The following is a 22333-nucleotide window of genomic DNA, read 5'->3' as shown; positions in this document are numbered from 1 at the left end:
GGCGGTGCGAATCTGAAAAGACGCATGATGCCACCCAGCCCTCAGCCTGCCCAGTTTCGGCAGGCAGCAGGGTGCTCTCCTCACAGCACTGAGAGTTTGAGTTTGGAGGTGCGAAGCTCACCAACTTTGCACCTTGCTCCCTGCAGTATATAGACTTGTTTGCTTGTTCTTTGCTAATGTTGCACTTTTTTTTTTAAGGGCGTTGATTTTTCATATGTAACTTGCCAGTTCAGTGAAGTAAGACTTTAGAGATAATCAAATCTGGGCTGTGCTGGAAATGCAGCAGTAAACACTCAAAATTGGCAACTTCCTATTATTCCTACAGACTTCCTATTTTCACATGGAATATGATAAAAATGGGGTAGGAAGAGTGAGATGAAAGCCATTATCATTATCAAGAACCATTCTAGTCTTCAATCCAACATTAATTTTTACCTCTCTGGCAGTTTATATAAATATAATATAAATATAAACATAAGTATACAAATACACAGAACTTAATAGACCCGCACAGATTTTCCAGTGATGATCAAAGCGTCTCTCTGGATCAGCAATAGGAAATCCATCCTGGCTAGCTTTGTGGAAGGATCCTACTGTGTTTCTCCGAAAGTAAGGCCTACCCCCAAAATAAACCCTAGCTTGATTTTTGGGGATGGTTCTAATATAAGCCCTACCCCAAAATAAGCCTTCTGGAAGGCCTCTGCAGCTGAGAACCGAGTACTTGGCTGCAAAGCCCTTCCAGAAAGGCCTGACTGCAAAATGCAGACCGGTATGCAGCTACAGAATGAAGCTGCTCCTTCGTCCCCAAAAGAAGTGGACCTGCTGGGCGGGACTGTCGGTGCCAGAGGTGAGCATAAAAGACATCCCCTGAAAATAAGACCTGGTGCCTCTTTTGGAGGGGAAAAAAATAAGACCTGGTCTTATTTTCAGGGAAACACGGTGTGTCTATGAATAAGACCTTGAAGCAGCGATGTTATTTTGTTAGCATGCTCACCATAAGATCTCATTATATTGAATGTACTACAGTCATTGCCAATCCATGGCACAAAGTTAAATAATGAAGATATATATCATTCCCAGTTGTATATAAGGAAGTATTAGCTTAATATTGACTAGCACAGTTGGTAGTTGGGCTGTTGGTTTGATCTCTGAACTTGGCGGTTTGGCTGCAAACATTTCATCTGGCCTCTAAATCCAATAAAATAAATAAAAATAAATCACTACAAGATGAAAAACTTCATGAGGAAATCTAAGGGCAAAATAAATGTATAAATAGAATGCAATGATTCTTAGTTTGGATCTGCCTTATTATTTTATTTATCAATTCTCTATACCATTCATCACACTTGCATGCCTCTTAGCAGTTTTTCTACAAACCCCTTCAAGAGACTTTAGTTTATCCATTTACAGGAATTGGGTATTCCTAGTTTAAAGAAAAGAAGGACTAGGGGTGATATGATAGCAGTGTTCCAATATTTGAGGGACTGCCACAAGGAAGAGGGGGTCAATCTATTCTCCAAAGCACCTGAAGGCAGGACAAGAAGTAATGGATGTAAACTAATCAGGGAGAGAACCATCCTAGAGGTAAAAAGAAAATTCCTGACAGTTAGAACAATTAATCAGTGCAATTAATTGTCTCCAGAAATAGTGGGTGCTCCAACACTGGAAATTTTTAAGAACAGATTGGATAACCATTTGTTGAAAAGGTATAGGATTTCCTGCCTGAGCAGGGGGTTGGGCTAGAAGACCTCCAAGGTCCCTTCAAACTCTGTCATCCTGTTATGCAAAAATAAACAGAAAAAAAAGCAATAATGGAAGGCTTCAAGTGTCTCATTTTTATCTATGAGAATACATTGAATCTATTCATTGCACATTTCTTTTTTGATTTTTATATGATGGTAGTCTAATGGGAAATTGTAATTCCCAGAAATGACCAGAATAATGTGCAGAATTGTACATAAGCAGTGTAGACTTTGATATATAGCACAAGGCGAAAAGAATGAGTACTTTCTTACTTAAAAGTAATACCGTGTTTTCCCAAAATTAAGACCCAACCAGAAAATAAGCCCTAGCATGGTTTTTCAGGACACTCGTAATATAAGCCCCACCCCAGAAATAAGCTGCAGTAAAGATTATCTGTCAGACTGATGAATTGAGTACTGTATTTCCCCCAAAATAACACCTGACTGGAAAATAAGCCCTAATGCGTCTTTTGGAGCAAAAATTAATATAAGACCCGATCTTATTTTCAGGGAAACACAGTAATGTGCATGCAGATATTCCTTGGATGTTGATTCCAAGAATGGCAAATAAATATTTGCTATAAAATACTATCCTTGGTAACCCTCACACAGGACTACAGTAAATGAATACTGATCTAAAGAGTTTGTATATTCAAATAAGACTTATTTGAAATGACAGAAATCTTCTGAATGTGTCTAAATCTGGTTCCTTTCTAAGCGTTGAAGGAAATTTGGAGGGATACAGAAACACAAAGTGTAGAAACTGACTACCTAAAGAAAATGCTAGGGGCTATAGAAGATAGGAAATAGGAGATAGGAGAGTAAATGCTGATTGAATTTTCCAGTCATGGAATAACTTCACCCGGTTTACCAGAACTTGCTGTACGCTATAGTTATTTGTAGTATAAATGTAATAGATAGCTTCAGTATTTACTCTGCACTTTGTGACTGTTTTATGATTTCTAAAAATTCTCCCTGATAGCAGCCTGTATAAAATGTCCACACACTAATCAAGGAGAGGGAATGGAGAAAAACTATTTTCTCTTTTCCTGCTAGAAGTAAACAAAAATCTGCCCATTTGTTCTCTGCTTTAAAAAAAAAAGAAAATGTGGGTTCTATAAACAAATAGGGTTTTATGGTTGCACCAAACACTCCTCTTTCATTTCTGAGTGAGACACTGCATTTCAAAACAACTGAATCTTTAAAGGTTCTTCCTGCATTATAGTAACTTACTCTGCATTATACTTTCACACATTTTTTCAATACATATTATGCATCTTTACATTGTTTCTATGGGGTGTATCCAAGAGATCCTAGAAATATCTGTATTTGCTTTCAAAGATTGGACCAAGCACTTTTGATCTTCAGGTGGAAAATCCACCTTCTAAAATAACTTAGAGAATGTTGCCCCCCCTTTCTTGCTGTTGTTGAACAGGTCTCTGACACTGAAGGATGCACTTGAAGAAAAAGTGGATCAGCATTCCCACTGCTTCCTTGTAATAGACATGCACTCACCCCAAAAGGAAATGACTTTAGCCTTGGAGCTGGCAGAATAGGTATCTTTCTACAGCTGACTTTTAGCTGTACCGGACTTCTATTGCAAATCCTGGCTGAATATTGAAATGTAGAAGCACTACAAGTTATTTCTAATAAAACCATGGAGCTTAGATACACATCTTTGCAAACAGTTTTTTATCACCAGCAAGTCATGCTCCCCGTGTCCTTTTCTAATAACTTTGTTTCATCTTGGACCAAGCAATACCAAGAAACTGGAACCTGTAGGTTTTCCTTAATTCAAGAGGGCATGCAAATAGAGGCAATGAAGCAATATCTTAGGGATATTGATGTTCAAGTAGACCTGATGTCCCTCCCTAAAATATATATTTTAAGTAGCTCATGCACACTTTCCAAACCTACTAGATACCTAAATTAAATTACTATACTGACATTCAGGAGGGCCTTAACCTGGGCCTAGCATAATGTGCTCCCATCCACTGACTGAGTTGGGAGATGTAAGGACATTCCATTGGAATACAGACTTTGTCCTTGCAGAAAAGGAACCAGTGAAACCTTGAGACACATCTTATTATGCTGCTTGTTTTATGCTGACATGTCTTGAGCTGATAACTTCATACCAAACCAAATTCCTCAGTCATTTGACCAGTTTCATTTCTAACTGTTGCTTTCAGGCCATACATTTATTTCTTTAAATGTGTCTGAATTTTGTCACAATGCTATGTAAGGTGCAAAGCATTTGGATGAACATGATTAATTAATTTCATAATTAGCATTGGTTTCATGTATGTAATGTGTTCTACTCTTTAGTTGTTGTTTTGCAATTTTTCAGGTTTTGCCAAACTGATGCGCTATATTATTTTTATAGTGATTGCCCACAAATCTGGTAGCTAAAAAAATCTATTTTAAAAAAATTATTGACTGAAAATAATGTTCTTACACAAAACTCTCCTATGCCTATATATTTTGGTGGAGTTTTATCGTTTAATCATGTGAAGAAGCAACAATGCCTATATTACCCACCTTTCTTAAGAGCGGCAAAAAGAGACTGCTCTTATACAAAATCCAAAGACACCAAGCACTAAATACTCTGCCTTTTATGTAATGCTAATAAAGTGTTTATGGCCACTGATTTCCCAGAACAGTTGTGCAAAGCAGCAAAGTTTTAATTCCATAGCAAGATTTGTATTTATTTCCCAAGTTAAGCATGTAGCCAAACAATATACTTACTGAGCATCAGGATTCATACAAAAACTTGCTCCTGGTCATCTTTTTTCCATGGGACACATTCACAAGTTCCAGATTCCATTCCTCACATAATAGCTAGTGCTAGAAAAAAAATTACCTGAAATACTGGTCAGCCACTACCAGTCAGTATTAAAAATGGATCGGTCATCTGATAGAAAGCTGTTTCTTAAGATTCAATGTGAAGACACGAGAATGTGAATAATCTATAAAGCTAACATGTTGAAATATTAATATAAGAATAGGGGGGTAATTAATATCTAATGAACCCTTTAGATTTCTACTGTTTATACATCTTTTAAATACTTAGTAATTTTAGGCTTTTCATCTCGGGCAATACAAGGAGGGAGAATATGCTGCAGTTCAAAACAAAAATGGATTCATTTTCACAAATATTGTGAAGATTTATATCTCCTAGCTAACTATAGTTTGCTTTAGCCTATTCAATGTTTCCCACTGCTACCTTGCTTTGTTCAAAGAATACATGCAATGATTCAAGATGGAAATTCAGTAATTACTTACAGCAAAATGACTGGCAAACTTTGAAGCAGATCAGCTTAGATAATGCAAGTAAGGCATTCTTTCTTAGTGGTTGGTGGTAGCATATCAAGCAACTATGTGTTATAACTTGTCCTGTGCACAAGAGTATTTCAAACTCTGACATAGTATGTGCAAAAACATCCACAGGAGTATTATAAAAAAGACAGCAATGATGTTTCAGCAAACTCTGTGTCAAAGGAAAGTACTCTTTTGCATTTTCATCAGTAGGCATAAAGTGAATGATCATGTCTTACATAATCAGTATCAGCAGCATTAATACCGATTTTCAGCTCTGGTATTCAGGATTCTGCCTAATTCTTGTAGATCAAGACTGAAAACTTCACAATACCGTGGGTTCATTTCCAAAATATCTAACCATGTATAATAATAATCTTTATTCCTCTTCTCTAAAATACTTTCTCTCAACCACCAGATATTTCAATCTTCCATATAAACTTCCATATAACCTGAGGTTATAATACAGGTAGTCCTCTATTTAAAATAGTTTGTTTAGTTACCGTTCAAAGTTACAACAGCACTGAAAAAAGTGACTTATGACCATTTTTCACACTTATGACTGTTGCAGCATCCCCATGGTCACATGTTACTTCAATCATTCTGACTTAGGGCATCATATGAATTAAAAATTGAATGATATGAATAAATTCTGCCATAATGATGATACTTAGTCAGGGGAACATTTTATTCACCCTCCCAACCACATAGACTCCCCAGAATATCCAGGTTTCAAAAAATGTCCAGAACACTGGTAGAGATGGGCCCTTCCTTATTTGGGGGTCATTCGCATGCTTTCAGAGTCCTTGAAGATGAGACTCAATTGAGTTGTGATTCACAGCAAACTTTTCTACATTGTCTTGCAGTAGTCAGACAGTCTACGTGTAGATTTTTTTCTCATCTTAAATAAAGCAACTTCAATGACTATACCAAATTTGTGGAGTTTCAGCTATTACTGAATGAATGCAGGGGTAAGTTTATGGAGAGTCAGAATTTATTGTCATGCCACTTGCTAGATACTACTGAAGGTTCATAATGATCAATCGGATTCCTGTATTGTATATCAATTATTCTGAAAATGATTCAGAAGTGCTTCAGACATCACATGAAAATGAGCACAGCACCTCTCTGCTCTTCATTAAAAGTCTGACACTTTTTTTCAGACTTCTGAACCAGCCTGAACAACAAATAACAGCTTTTATAGGAAGTCAAGTATTCGATGTCAATGCAGAACTTAAAAGCAGCCACCATTTCTTTATAAGCTGAAGCATGAAAAAAGATGGGCTGCTTCAAAGAACGCCACAGAGGAGCAGTGCTCATGGAAGGTCCAAAGTGTTTCTTCCAAATATTTTCAAACTGTGCATAGTCTTATCAGATTCCTCTAGGAAGCTCTTTCTCCTACTGTTCATCCCAGCAGATGGTATTCAGTGGCATGTTGCCTATAAACATAGGAGGCTCAATAAAGTATTCATGACTAACAGCAATCTATGGATTTTGTCCAATTCTCTATTAAAGCTATCAAAGCTAGTGGGCCTTTACCATATGGCAGTGAATTATGCAATATGTGAACGATTTTTTTTTTTTGCCTATGCCCCGTTCTACTGAACTGGATGATCTCGAGTTCAAGTACTGAGAGCAATACTTCTCTCAGAACATTTCATCTTACACAGACCACTGTAAACTTTCATCTTCTTTACCTTGAGCCTATATTTTTCCAAATGCAAAAGATCCAGGCTTCTTAATCTTGTAACAGAAGGGAGCTCCTTATCATTTTGCTTGCCACTTTTGAAGAATGGCAAAAGAAGACATAATAATGGAGAAGAGGGGATGAAAGATAACGTTCTCCCTCCTTACTCAAAAGGAAAGAAAGTAATAGGACAACCACAGTGTTACAAGCTTTAAGAATTTGAAGTAGGATGACTTACTTATGACTAGTTCTCTTTAGAAAATATATATACAGAAAGAACAACCTAGCATTTTAAGAGGTATGTGTGTGAGAGAGAGACTGGGTGGGGTGGGAGAGAGATAAATGTTCTACTTCTGTTTTTAATATTTATAGCACTATCTTCAAATGCTTGGAGTTAAGACAGTTTTATTTTTCCTTTTACAGGTGGTCTTCAACTTACAATCATTCGTTCAAAGTTACTACAGCACTAAAAGAAAAGTAACTTATGACCAGTTTTCACACTTATGATTGTTGCAACATCCCCACGGACTTGCTTAGCAATGGAAATTTTGAACTTAATTGTGGTTGAGGATCACCGGTATTTTGAAAACTTTTATTAAGAAGGGCTGCATATGCCAAAATAACAGTTTGGAACTTTTCTATTAAATGGAAGGTAAGTAGGTACTGCCATTAGTAATTTATGTAGCCCTAATTTCCAAGTTTATTTTATGTGCTTTCCTACATGTGACCCAATAGTCTATTTCAAAATAAAAGTGATGGTAAATGTCAAAATAGAACTTTGAAAGTGAAAAGAGAAAACATTAAGTGGTTAAAACAATGAAGCTACTGCTACATTATTGCTCTTAGCAATTCAAGGCCTCTAAGCCAGGGGTCCTTAACCTGTGGGCCATGGCCCAGTAGTGGGCCATGGCCTATTGGCCACCGGGCCATAGGACAGGCTGGCCAGGGCGCACGCATGTGCATGCACACCCCCTTACTTGTGCTGGCACGGTGGCTGTGGAATGCAAAAACAGAATGCCCCACCACGGGATGCAAAAATGGGCCGCCGCACCGCAGAGTACAAAAGGGAGCTGTTGCCGTGCTGCAAGATGCAAAAACGGACACTGCTGCGGGGGCACAAAATGGATGCTACCGCGCTACAAGGCACAAAAATGGATGCCGCCGTGCCATGGGGTGCAAAAATGGGCACCACTGCACCACAGGGAACAAAAATGGGCTGCTGCCACAGTGCAAGGTGCAAAAACAGCTGCTGCTGCACTGCAGGGCACAGAAATAAGGCACTGCGCCACACAAGAATGGGGCAGGGCTAGTATCACGTGAGCTCTAGCCCTGCCCTATTTGCGGCACACATATGTGCATACACGCATATAAAATGCTTCCCCCTCCCTTTTCCTCCAGTCTGCCGACAAAGGTTGGTGACCTCTGCTCTAAGCTATGGAAAACTGCTGGCTCTCTGTGTTTGTTTGTTTTTTGTGTGTGTTTGTATGTGTATATATGCTGAATGTTGGCATTTTCCAAGTAACAGGACATCTGAATCTCCATTATATGAATTTTCATCAAGATGATTCTGCTCCTAATGTCTACAGAGACTCCATCCAGGCTTGAGAAAGTAAAATTCATGCAATAAGATGTTTACCTCCTCCTCCTTTTGGACCACCTTGTCCCTATCTCATATGCAGGAACTCCTCAATTTTTCTCCCCTCTCAAAAAAAGAGCAATACAAGGGAAAGGGGAAATCCATTCTGTTGGCCCATATTGGTGGACAAACTTTACTCTTTGTTGTTTCATCCCATTTGTTTTCCTATACCATTTCCCACTCCAAAGGGTACATTATCTGACCTGAGCCAGAGAGGTTTTATATCAACTAAAGAAACTCAAAACAACATAAACAACATATAGGCTACAACTCTTAACATATTATGTAATTAGAGATATAATTTTGGATTTAATCTCCAAACTGATGTTGACAGCAATGCTAAGGTTTAAACATGTTATGTTCTATATTCTGATTTAGTTTATTCTATTTTAGGATACATTAACAAGCCTGATCATAGAATTACAGAGAAAGCAATATTATTTGTTGCCTTGTCATAAATATCACAAACTGATCTAATTTAATTTTCCCTAGAGAGCATCACTTTATACTGAAAACTGAAATTTATTTTCTAGTATAGAGTATGATATCCTTCAACTTGCAATATTTAAGAGAACATCAAATACTTACTTATGATTTAACCCTTATAGGTAGACTAATATTGCATAAACAATACAGGAAATTAAGAGACAATGTCAAAAAAATATAAACTGACAATTGGGGGAAATTAAATAGAAAGAATACCTTAAACAAACAAGTCACTCAGTTTAAAACTGATGACAAATTTTAAATAAACTGATGCTTCTGCTTATATTCACTCTCAAAAGGAGAAAAATCAGCAAAAACACAAACCTAAATATGTACTGCTCTTTGACTTGTGATTGAGCATTACAATTGACCTGGTTCAAGAAAATCATTTTGCATAGGCAAAAAAACCCCAAGCATACTTCTACTGATGTTGTTCTTGCCTTCTCAAATGGATATAAAATGGATCTGTCAAGATATATGCTAACCCTAACTTATTGCTATTAATTGTAAACTTAATTACCAGGCTGAGATCTCCACAGAACGTTAACATATTAATTCTGCCCATCAGAAAAGGAAGGAAATCCGAAGGTCAGTTTAACAATTGCAGGTCCTGATGGTATCCATTAATGGCATCATATGGGGTTCTTCTGCTGTCATATGTATTGTGTGAATTTCTGTTTGCAACTGATCACAATTCTTTAATAAACACATTGATTTAGTTTTTGGAACATAGATATTTAATGCAATAATTTCAACAGCTGGTTTACTCAAATGTATATATTGAAAGACACCAGGGTCAGCTCTAACCCTAATGCTATTTTCCGATACTATTATGTCATCTAATTCAAACAATATTACTCTCTCAAGACAGCAAGCATTTTCTGTTTAACCGACAATTCTCTACATCAATTTAGAGAAAGAAATCACTGTACTGTTTCTATTTTCCATAATAATTCAATTGTACTGCTTTTGGGATTTTATTCAGTAAACATTGTCAATGACCACAGTTAAGATGTACAGCTAAGCTACCATAAAGTTTCTTTCTTGTGTCAAATTTGATTCTGTGATTATCCGTAATCTATGCTCACCTCCCTCCATAGAGCGAATTATACTTAATGGAAAGGATAATTCCAAAGGAGACAATACAACATAAAACCTTATCCTGCTATGAGCAGCCTTTTTCAATTTAGTCAATGAGGCTTAACATCACACAGAAAGGGGGAAACACTAAACATTTCCCAGCAGTACAGACAGCATTAGTAACATACCCCTACTTAGAGAATCTTATACATAAAAATTTATAAGGCTGTGTAAATTCAGGCTTCTGCATAAGCCATGGAACAAATGGGGTAATTCTGTGATTATGTGTAATCTATGATTGCACAATTTTTAAGGTGGCCTTTTAAAAAAGTCTTGTCCAATAATCACATTATTTCTTATTGTATAGCCTCATTTTTCATTATGATGAACCTTTGACTTGCTAAGGCAGATACCTTTAAGTAGACAATCTGCATGGTTGAAGCAAACACTCCTCTCCAATTGAGAATGTGGTATTTGGGCTTTACATTACAACACAAAAAGCATCTCTCTGTAGTCTATTAAAGTAGAAGAAGCATAAATCAGATCCTAAGAAATTGAATACTTTCTGATTTTTTTAAAAAAATATGGATTAGATAGTAAATTTATTTCTTATGAAAAAAGAGCCTTTAAAATTAAATGCTATTTCAACATTGTGGAAATGATACAATCTCATAAGAATGAATAAAAGGCTGTGTTATGTATATGCACACTGTGCAACCTACCAGCATGGACTCCTATTTCAGTATTGCATCTTGTGAAAATCATTCGCTTTTTGAAATCTCCAATTGTTATTTTTATTAAAATAAGACAACAAATACACAGGCTTACTAAGATAGCTGTAATGCTAAAGATTATATAAATATGTTGCATTGTGTTCTAAGTGAATGTGTTTTAGTAATCAGAATCTCTCTTTAAATTGTTATCAGTGGAAAAGATTTAAATCACATCAGTGAGTTAAATCAGCATTTTTGCTTAGTGAGTTACTAGAGCTTTTACTCTTAAACTACCATTTCTGTTTCTTGGAACTGGGTTTAAGTCTTATTTTCAGAATATGGTCAACATAGTTGTTATCAGGGTTTATACCTCATTTAGGCCCAAATTACAAAATTAGGAGATGTATCCTTGCAAACTGTATATAAAGTACTCACTTATTTTTATGTGATTACAAAAGATTCAAACACCTGCAATTCTTTATAGTTTTTCACTTCACAGAAAACATTCAAAACTGAAAAACAACATGTCTTTCCTTAGCAGATGGATAGTATTGGGCAATATATCAAATTCTATTATGTAGGCTCACAAATGTTTGGTATCCTTATTAAATGCTGATAACAGCACTTTCGAAGCATGCTTCCATATCACAAATGAAGTATTGTGGGCTTTGCTAAATACAAAAACCAACATTTAATTTGAAAAGCACATATGCATACAGAATATACTATAAAACATCAGCTGTATTCTGACACCTCAAAATATACTACATGTGTAAAATGAAAGACTTCAAATTCCATTCAGTTTTGCCATAATCCTTCTTTGCTCCACATTCTGTATATCAGCCACATCTTTTGAATTTTATATGCTAGATTTATATCCTCACTGACTGCAGAAGCTCAAAGCTCAATATCTCCCTTCATTTTATCTCATAACAAAATATGATGTGGGTTAGGCAATCACTGAAGGGACAGGGAGAGAAAAAAATTGATTTCTATTCTCATTTCCAATCCCTCAAACTCATCTGAAGTTTCAGCCCTTTGATTTAGGCTATTTCCTTTGTATGCCAAGTAAAATAGAAGGGGTGTTGTCTTACCTGAATGCCTTTTCTCAGCACGGGGATGGAGAATCCACCAATGGGTTTAGACTGTATTCCTGCCCAATCAGATCAAGTCAGCCAAAGTTACCACGCCCGTCCTGGACCATAGAGATCCCAGTCTTGACACGAGCATAGCCATTGACTGACAGCAAGACGTTGTGGCTTACAAAAAAAATTAACTAACTCACCCTAGGTCTGAGAACCTACAAGGGTGGGAGTGAATTCTCCATCTCCATGCTGAGAAAAGGCGTTCAGATAAGACAACGCCCCTTCTCTAGCACTGGAGATGGAGAATCCACCAATGGGACATACCAAAGCCTACTGTCCCTGAGGGTGGGTAGTAGACTTTGATGTAAAACTTGTTGGAGAACTCTCCTACCAAAAGAAGCCTCAGCCGAGGCAAACCAATCAATTTTGTAGTGTTGTATAAATGGAGATGGCGAAGTCCATGTAGCCATCCTACAGATGTCCTCAAGGGACGCCTGGGTTGCCCATGCCGCAGAAATGGCTGCACTCCATGTAGAGTGGGCCGTGACCCCTCATGGAGCCGGCAATGACTCAGCTTCATATGCCTCTGCAATGCACTCCCTGATCCACCTGCCAATCGTGGAAGAGGAAACCTTCCACCCCCTGGAGGAAGAATGGAAGGATACAAAGAGGGCTTCCGATTTGCGGAATGTCGCTGTCCGCAAAATATAGTACCTAAGTGCCCTGCGGACATCCAGGCTATGCCACTGCCGTTCCAGCGCATGCGATGGGTTGGGGCAGAAATCCAGCAGCACTATTTCCTGGGACCTATGGAACAGAGAGTTAACCTTTGGGATGAACGTAGGGTCGAGTCGAAGGACCACCCTATCCTGGTGAAAAATGCACAGGTCATCCCTTGTAGAAAGTGCTGCCAATTCTGAAATACAGCGTGCCAACGTGATTGCCACTAGGAATGCCACCTTGTGGGACAGGTAGCGGACGTCGCACGTCCTCAGGGGCTCAAAGCGAAGCTTGGTAAGAGCCCTAAGGACCCGTGGCAGTTCCCATGAAGGGTACGTATATACCATAGGAGGCCTGGAATTAGAAGCCCCTTTAAGGAAGGAGTGTATTAAGGGATGATGTCCCAAGGACCCCACCAAGTCACAGGTGAGGACCATGGAAAGAGCAGCAACCTGTCTGCGCAGCATGTTTGTGGCCAGGCCCTTCTCTAGGCCCTGTAACAGATAGTCCAGAATATGTGGAACCGTGAATTCCGAGAGTGATAAGTGACGGCCAGAGCACCATGATTGGAAATTCTTCCATGTGGCCTCGTATATCCGGTTTGTGGAAGGACGACGGGAGGCCTGGATGACAGTAATGATCCTGGTGAGCAGAGCTCCTGCGTTAAGAGTGAACACTCAAATGCCAGACGGCTAACTGGAGCCATTGGGGGTCCAGATGAAGGATGGTCCCTTGACTGAGAGAGACCCGTTCCGGAGAAATCCGCCAAGGGTTTGCTAGGAAGAGATTCATCAGATCGGCGAACCAATACCTCCTTGGCCAATAAGGGTCCACTAGGAGTATCTCCGCTCGCTCCCGAAGAAGCTTGCGGATAACCACCGGAATAAGAGGTGGAGGAGGGAATGCATAAAGCAGACCCTGAGGCCATGGGCTCCGAAGAGCATCCGTCTGCTCCGCCCCTGGATACGGAAACCGGGAGAAGAACTGAGACAGCTGAGCGTTGTTCGGGGATGCAAAGAGGTCCACAAGTGGAAGGCCGAAACGGTGGCAGATCTCTCTGAAGAGTCTCAGGTGAAGGCGCCATTCCGAGTGATCCACCGTGGCTCTGCTCAAAAGGTCGGCTTGGGTGTTCGCCTCCCCTGAAATATCATCGGCCCTGATAGAGTCCAGACTGTGTTCTGCCCAAGACCTCAGTAAGAGTGACTCGGTCAGTAAGGCCCAAGATTTGGTGCCCCCTTGGCGGTTCACATGAGCCTTGGTGGTGTTGTGATTCCGTGCCAGCCTGTGCTCGCAACAGCTGAGTCTGAGGAATCTGAGGAGGAGGTGGAGGAGGCATTTGAAGGGCCATCAGGGGCAGAGGGAGGCTCTGATGAATTACAGGACTCACAGTTTGATGTAGGGCCTGGGCCCTTCAGTCATGTTCCTGATGAAGCTCAGCTATGTGAGGAGCATGAGTCAGACCCGGAAGACCCACACCTCAGGGACTTGCTAATTGATGCCCATTCATGTCATCAATTAGCAAGAGTAAATCAACAGAAATCAATGAGACACCTCCAGAGTAAAAAGAAAAGGCAATGAGAGGCAACGTCTTGGGATTGCTGAATAAAGGGAGGAGGTGTGGGCGGTGCTGGTTGCTGAAGGCAACCGTTTGCAAAAGACTTCTTGAAATCCTGGTCTGTTCGTCTTGCTTGTGACTTCTCTGTTCGTCTTGCTTGTGACTTCTCGTCTGTTTGCATCGTGTTTCCTTTGGACTTGAGTTTTGCTGTTTGTGTTTTGGACTATTTGACAGGTTTGTCAACCATATTAAAAGAGTTTTGTTTTGTTGCAAAGTCTCCAGCCTATTGCATCAGCAGGGGTTTGGTCCTTGTGCCTTTAACAAGGACGGCAATAGGCTGGGATAGAACAGGCGGCCACGTTGTCCGTGAGGACCAATACGTGATGCCCTTTCACCAGACTGTGGAAGTGACGCAGGGCTAGATGTATAGCTCTTAGTTCTAGCCAATTTATGTTGTGGCGCAGGTCTGAGCGAGACCAGCAGCCCTGAGCCCACTGCAAATGCAGGTGTGCTCCCCAGTCAAATCCGTCTGTAGTTATCACTATCCGATCTGGTTCCCTGAAACATAACCCTCTGAGCATGGCGGATGACCGCCACCACCTGAGAGAACGCACCACCTGAGGTGGGAGACTTGTCCATCGTTGGAAGGAACTGAGGTTCTGTCTCTGAAATGGAAGCATGAACCACTATAGTTCCCTGGAGTGAAGTCTGGACCAGGGGATGATTGCTATGGCTGAGATCATTTTGCCTAACAATTGGGAAAGACTGACTAATGTTACTGACCGCCCCCCCCCATGTAATTTCAGAATGGAGTCTCTTATGCTGTTCTGGCATTCCTGAGACAAGTACACCCGACACTCTACTGTGTCTATAACGGCCCCGAGATGCAACAGTCTGTTTGTGGGGACAATGTGACTCTTTGGAAAATTTATGGAGAACCCATGGTCTTGGAGTAGTGTTACCACCAGTTTGAGGTCCACCTTTGCGGACTGGATGGACGATGACTGGATTAATATGTCGTCCAGGTAACATTGCACTCTGACTGGTATCATTCGTAAATGAGCTGCTAGTACTGCCAGGATTTTGGTAAGACCCTGGGAGCCGAAGAGAGGCCAAATGGGAGCGCCCTGTATTGGAAGTGGCGCCCCTTGTATGCAAACTTTAAAAACCGGTGGTGGGCGAGGGAGATGGGGATATGAAGATAGGCTTCCGTAAGGTCAATAGATGTGAGGAAGTCTCCTTTTCTCACGCTTCCCAAGATGGAGCGGAGTGTTTGCATTTTGAATTTGCGGTAAGCCAGATGAAAATTCAGACCATTGAGATCAAAAATGGCTCTCCATCCCCCTGATGCCTTTGGAATGACAAAGAGGATAGAATAAAATCCCCGACCTCTCTGGTCCACTGGTACCGGTTCTATGGCCCGTATGTTTAACAGATGTTGAATGGCCTCCCTAATTAGTTTCTTTTTTGTTCGGTTTCGTGGGTAGGGGCAAGAAAGAAAATGAGCTGGAGGGTTGGAAATAAATTCTAGGAACAGACCGTGATGTACGGTGTTTAGTACCCGCGTGTCTGTGGTGATGGTGGGCATAGAGGGAGAGTCTGCCCCCTATGGGAGGACTCGCCAGAGAGTCACCTGGATCGGCGGAAAGGTCGGCTGTTCCCGCGAAAGGGCCGCTTGCCCTGAGATTGCTGTCTAGGCCTGGTTGTCTGTCAGGTTGTCTCTTCTGCCTGGGCGGAAAGGAATGCATAGGTTGGGAGTAACTACCTAGCTCCTGCGCGAAATGACTGTCACCTTTGATAATAATTTTGCCGCTTGTATGGTCTCTTAATGAGGTGATTAAGGACCTTGCGCTTATCCTTGTTCTCAGTTAAGTAAGGATTTAACGCATCCCCAAACAACCTACCCCCTTGATATGGAGCAGCTGAGAGGCGCCATTTAGACTTAGCATCTGCCTGCCAGTGCTTCAGCCACAGCATCCAGCGACCAGTCACGTTAGACGCCATAGCTCTGGAAGAAAACCTGGCAGCCTTGAGGGTGGCATCTGACGCGTACTCTGTGGCAGCCACCAGTTTGCTGAGATCCTGATGTGTACGGATATCCTCCGCTGGTACGCGGGCCTGAAGTTGCCTGAGCCAGCGGAGAGTGGATCTATTGAAAAAAGATGCTGAGGTGGCCGCCCTAACAGCCCATGCAGCAGCCTGATGCGTTCTGCGATAAGTGAGTTCGCACTTACGATCCTCTGCTTTGAGGTCTTCAGAGACATCCCCGGGAATTGTGGTGGGAGATACAAGGGGCTCGAATGGATTGTCCACCACAGGCACTTCCAGTGCCTCCTCCAATTCCTTATGAGTCTGGTATGAGCAAGGTACGGCTGAAGACACCAATTCTGGAAACCGTCACATAGAATGACCAAAAACAGTTGAGCTATATTGTTATGTGAAACTAACCCTGATTCACTAGTTCTCAAATTGAATGGAACACAGGGAACCCCAGTAATTCCCAAACCGTGTCTTGAAAGAGCTAGGGATGCACCTGGAGGTCCCAGGCCTCAAGGTGAAAAAGATCTATTTGTCAGACAAGATGGCGGCCGTGCGCAACAATGGTGGCCTGCCTGGTATGGTGGAACTGGGAACACACTATTCTCAATCTGCCTGCCTAAGTCCACCAGCCCCAATACTATTTCCTTTCCCAGAAATGGGAAAAATGTCCTTTTTTAAAGAGGAGGAAGGAGCCCCTTCCTCCAATTTTCCTTATAGAGCGCTGCGAAGCTTTCCGGAGACTGTCCACGTGGCCAAAATGGCAGCCGCTCGTAAAGAAGCGGCTTGAAGACTCCGGAAAAGGGAAGGCAGGTGCAGAACGAGTAAGCTCCCTATCTGGGAGAACTCCGCACCCCCAACAAATACCTTATTAAGAGAATTTCGAATTTCTTTGTCCCTCTGTTCACCGAACAGCTGATCAGCGGATGCCGTTTGGCGCACCGCGTGCCTGCAGCCTAAGAGGGACAATCGCAGCTTCCAAAGTAAGCTAAGCAACTGGAGAAAAAGCGAGGGGATTAAGTGGGGAGCGGAGCTGCAGCTGCAGCTCCAAGATCGAGTGGAATGTGAAAGTCCAACCCCCCCCGGCTTGTTAAAGATGATGACCTCCCCCCCTGAGCTTGCCACGAGGCAATGGAGCTGCAGCCGCAAGCTCCAACAACAATTAGCCAATTGAAACTCAGTTGGGGACTAACAGCTGTTCGTCCACAGAAGATAGTAAAAAAGAGAGGTCTGTGTATCAGAGAGGAGAAAGGAAAGGTAAAGAGAGGAGGAAAAGGAAGGAGCCCCTTCCTTGGAACCTCAGATATTCTTTCCCCCCCTAAAACTGGAATCTTTTTAAATTGAAAATTTAGAGTGTTCCTGAATGGAATCAAATTATTTATATAGAGTCAATCTTTGTGCTGAATACAGCACTGCTCAACTACTGGATCTGGAAAAAAATCCACCAATGGAGACTGTACCTGCCTAAGAGCCAAACTTGCACATCTGTCCTGGGCGAGATCAAGTCAAGACTGGGATCTCTATGGTCCAGGACGGGCGTGGCAGCTTTGGCTGACTTGATCTGATTGGGCAGGAATACAGTCTAAACCCATTGGTGGATTCTCCATCTCCAGTGCTGGAGAATAGAATAATGTCTATTCTGCATAAGTTACAGTATATTGGGTGCCAACTGGCTTCCAAACCACATTCAAAGTTAATGCCTTATAGAGTCCTATGTGGTATAGCAAGAGTCCCCAACCCGCAGGCTGCGGCCCACTACCAGGCCATGGGCGGTTTGGAAATGGGTGGTTTGGAAATGGATGGTTTGGCCAGTGCATGCGCACACGCAGCTCAAGTCACACGAGAGGTGGACCGGTGCACACAGCTCAAGTCACATGAGCAATGGACCGGCATGCATATGCATGAACACATCAGCCCACTGCTTGCACGGGCCAGTTTCCCCCTCCCCCTCCCCAGGCCACCAAGCCATAAAGGTTGGGGACCGCTGTGGTATAGGGTCTCCTTATCTTTATGAACCACATGCTTCAGATGAAATCTGCTCACCCAATGAGGTTTAGCTGGGAGGGGATCCTATGTATACCTATTTCTTGAATATAAGGTCCATATAGTTTTATTACTGCAATCTACCTAGAATCTCTTGAACATGTAACATACACATTATCATAAACACACACACACACACACACACACACACACACACACACACACACACACACTTTTTATATATAAAAAAATTGAATTCATTTATAAATCCCACCTAACAATATCTGCACATAATAAAACCTCTGGAAGAATGGAATTCTTAAGCAATTTCCAGCTCAGTTTTACTTATAGACAACTGTGTCCATTGCAGATATTATTGGCAGGTCTGCATTCTGAAATTTTAATACTGTTTATTTTTCATTTTGATATATAAGATATAAGCACTAAAGAGAAGAACTGGATTTACAAGCTAAACATATGAAACTCTGGAGTCTGTCCAAACAAAATTATCCCTGGGTGTTGATGTCCATTTAATAAAAATTCAATGTTGTAATTAACTTCCTACTACTTCCCCAAAGAGTATTAGTACTCATAACCATATTTCTCATCCAATTATTTTAATGCTGCAAAAAGACAGATAGGGACAGTGGCCAATTGCTGCATGAGATCACTGCCTTCTCATAGATTTTTTTTTTAAAAAATAGCCTTTTTCCACAAGTAAAAAAAATGCAAACAGTACACTTAAGATAGAAAATAGCAATACTCTTTTCCAAAATAAAGAGCATCATGGGATAAACCAGTAATAACTTTAATTAAATTAAGAAGTAAATGCTGCCTTCCTCTTTGTTTCCAAATAACAGACAGGTTACTGTCTTTTAAAATCCATCATTTGCCACTGCATTATTAAGAAACACCAAAATAATTTTCTTGCCACTGTTTAGTGAAGCTACCCATCTCCCACAAAATTGTCACCTTTACTGCTATACTCTTATAGCAATCTAAACCTCAAGCAACTTTGTACGATAAGAGATTTATTAATCACATGTAGTCAACAAAACTGTGAATGCACAGCTAATTACTGAATATTCCATGCCAATGCAATAAATATGCCTGCCTGCCTGATCATTATTTCCCATCTTTGCCACATTTAGCCCTACACAGAGACAGTGCTTTTTTCTCAAAACAAAACAAAACAAAACAAAAGACCTTGCATTTGTGAACCGCACAGCCAATAAACAGCTTAATCAGAGATTTACCAACATACTCTAATCTTTTGATAGCTTTCATCCATTCTGTCATTTCAAAAACACAAATGGCTTTATCCAGGCGATCATATGATGAAAATGTAAGTACAGTAATTGACCTTCTTGAGATAATAGGAAAGAAAAAAATTGACATCAACTGCAAAACTCTAACCCTAGATTAAAATGAAACCACACAATCTACATCCTTCTTGTTGGAAATAAGAAAACCTCTCCCTGCTGTTTGAGCTGGAGGAAGAAAGAAGGATGCTGTAATGCATACACGTAAAGCCTATTCGACTTTTTATGTCTTCCAACAACTTTATTGTCAATTTCAACAATTGTTGTGCTGACCAACAGTATATTCATTTCAATCAATCTGCCCTCTTCAGTGTTATTATTTATGATGAAAAAAAATGATTAGCAGCAGAAGGCTTATGGCAGCTGAACAAATGAAAAAGTTCACAAATCCAGAGAATGCATTTGATGAATAATATATCCTCTTTTTAAAGGGATACGTTCATCACTGACAAAAGAAAATTAAATCTAAAAAGAAAACTAATAAATCACAAATTTCCCAATCCTAAATGAAGGATATGCTGAGAGAGATGTTGTGGACTAAGTATTACTTTACAGAATAAAAGCACAGAATCAGAAAGAAACATAACAAACCTGTTGCTGTGGATATTGCATTCCTCCCATGGACGCAGGAGTTCGGCTCTGCATTCCCATTGGGAAACGCTGGGGTCCTGGTGGTCCGTATGACTGCCCTGGAAATGGACTGCCGGGCTGGGACTGGGCATGGGGGTTGTTGCCAACTGCAAACAACTGAGGTCTTTTCATTACCATTGGATCCATTGGGTTGCCCTATGGATTAGAGGAGGAAAATGATAAAAGCACATCTTAATCCATGCACAAATAATTTTGAAAATCACCTGGTGCACTTTCAAACAGTCTTCATTCTGAAATGAAATCTACTAACATATAAAAAAAAGTTTAATTTTTAAATTTCAGTTTAGGTTCAAGCATTATATAACTTAGTCCCAAAGAGAAACATGTTTATGTAAGTTCTAACTACACAAGGATGAAACTCCTTAAGGATGCATTGTTGGCAATGGGAAAATCTTATCAGATAATTAGTTCATATAAATAATCTAATTGCTCCATCTTTACCTTTGTTTACAGGGTTTTCTTTCATTTTCTATTACAAGTCAATAAGCAAATCATACAATATAGTTCACCTCAAAACTATTGATTTTTGTTTTGAGTTCAGAAAATAACGATAATATCCTAGTTTTTGTTGGTGGCACATATAATACAGTTACAGCAAATCACTACTTCCTTTTTATTTATTTTTATTTATATATCTCACACAGCAACTGTGGGCAGCTCACAATGGATAAAAGCAATACAAAGCATAGTGCAATATGCAGTAACATACATATCAGCTAATAATAGTCAATATGTAGTAAGTGGCACAAATATTTTTAAAGTTTTCACATCTCACAAAAAGTGAATGACAATATTCCTTTCTATAGACAATTAAATTATCCACAGTGTTTCTTAAACTGAGGAATGAGCTGTTTCTCTTTTTTTGTATGGAATTTTATAATTCAGCAAAAGTCAATATGTCTAGAGGAGAGTATGCATATCCACATACTCATATAGATTCATATCGACAAACTCTATTTTTATCATTACTATAGCTGTTTTTAATAGCAATGGATTTATAATTTAATGTGACTTTTAAGTAGATCACAATTTTCTTTTATATGCTTTTTGTTGCAGAGGTCTTTCAACATAAACAAATATTCAAAAACTGATTTTCTTGTTTCTAATCAGTGTTGCTATCTGAAATTTATTTAGTACACTTCAATATTGAATTCTTTCAGGATTTAAGTTACCAATACAATTATGATGTGCTATTTTTCCTTGGACCATTGATTACTGACTACACCTGGATGCAATCCATAATTTCACTATGTACCATTTTATGTGCACCATTAAAAGTATGTTTTAATCATCTTGGATAGGTACAACTCCAGGTACTTTCATGCAGATCATTGGATGCCCCTTTGTTCTGCCCTTCACATCGTTGACTCCCATTAGCAATAGTACTTAGACTTATATACTGCTTCCTAACGGTCTTCTCTAAGCGGTTACAGAGTCAGCATATTGCCCCCAACAATCTGAGTCCTCATTTTACCAATCTTGGAAGGATGGAAGACTGAGTCAACCTTAAACTGGTCAGGATCAAACTCCTGGCAGTGGGCAGAGTCACATGCAATAATGTACTCTAACCACTGCACCACCACAGGTATTATGTCTTATTTGGATTTATAGTGATGGCTTTCCAAAGCAGCCAGAATTTAAAAATTAAAGTTGACAATTTCATATCCATCTTGATTATCCACTATAGTTTATTGGCTCTCATGAAACAGGAATTTAAATTAACCATATATTATTACTTCATTAGGAATTGGATTCAGATGTATGGGACTTGCTCATACTCCTAATAGTAATCTAAATTTAATCATTCAAACATAGTTTTGCTTTCTTGTCCTCCTTAGTTTCATCTATGTTTTCAATATTAATTTGATTTAAACTGTATATTTACCTGGGTTATTTAAATTAATTCATGCTACAGTGACATAACTATAGTCCGATACCCAATAAGAAAATGGTTTCTGGCATGCTAAGAATGTGATTAAATCTTACTAGTATAGTGCAGTTCATCTTAAAAATACAAAATAAGGTTCTACAAAATAATAAGCAACCAAAATTATAATAGATAGTAATTATTGCAACATTTTTCAAAGACTCTATCACAAATTAATTATAAAAATTGCAACAGCTAAATGTGCATAAACATCAACACGTATGTGCTAGGAAAATATACTCCTCAGAAGAGGTGTGCACTTATATATGAATAATTCCCTCTATTAAGAGCCAGTCTGATGTAGTGATTAAGGCACCAGGCTAGAAACCAGGAGACCATGGGTTCTGATCCCACCTAGGCACAAAGCCATCTTGGTGACCTAGGGCCAGTCACT

General features: G+C 39.9%; 1 protein-coding gene across 5 annotated transcripts in view; it reads right to left on the bottom strand.

Moving 5' to 3' along the window:
- The window catches only part of ARID1B (AT-rich interaction domain 1B), a 403965-nt gene that overhangs the window by 346153 nt on the left and 35479 nt on the right, over positions 1 to 22333 (bottom strand). For all 5 annotated transcript variants that reach the window (XM_039358272.1, XM_039358273.1, XM_039358275.1 and 2 more), the window contains exon 2: positions 19953 to 20147. In XM_039358272.1, coding sequence (XP_039214206.1) covers positions 19953 to 20147 — 195 coding nt within the window. The remainder of the gene's footprint in view (positions 1 to 19952; positions 20148 to 22333) is intronic.

Source organism: Crotalus tigris, unplaced genomic scaffold, assembly GCF_016545835.1.
Source record: "Crotalus tigris isolate CLP2741 ecotype Arizona unplaced genomic scaffold, ASM1654583v1 scf7180000019007.31208882:3723066, whole genome shotgun sequence".
NCBI lineage: Eukaryota > Metazoa > Chordata > Lepidosauria > Squamata > Viperidae > Crotalus > Crotalus tigris.
The sequence above is the reverse complement of the archived record's forward strand: the minus strand, read 5'-3'. Positions and strand labels throughout refer to the sequence as shown.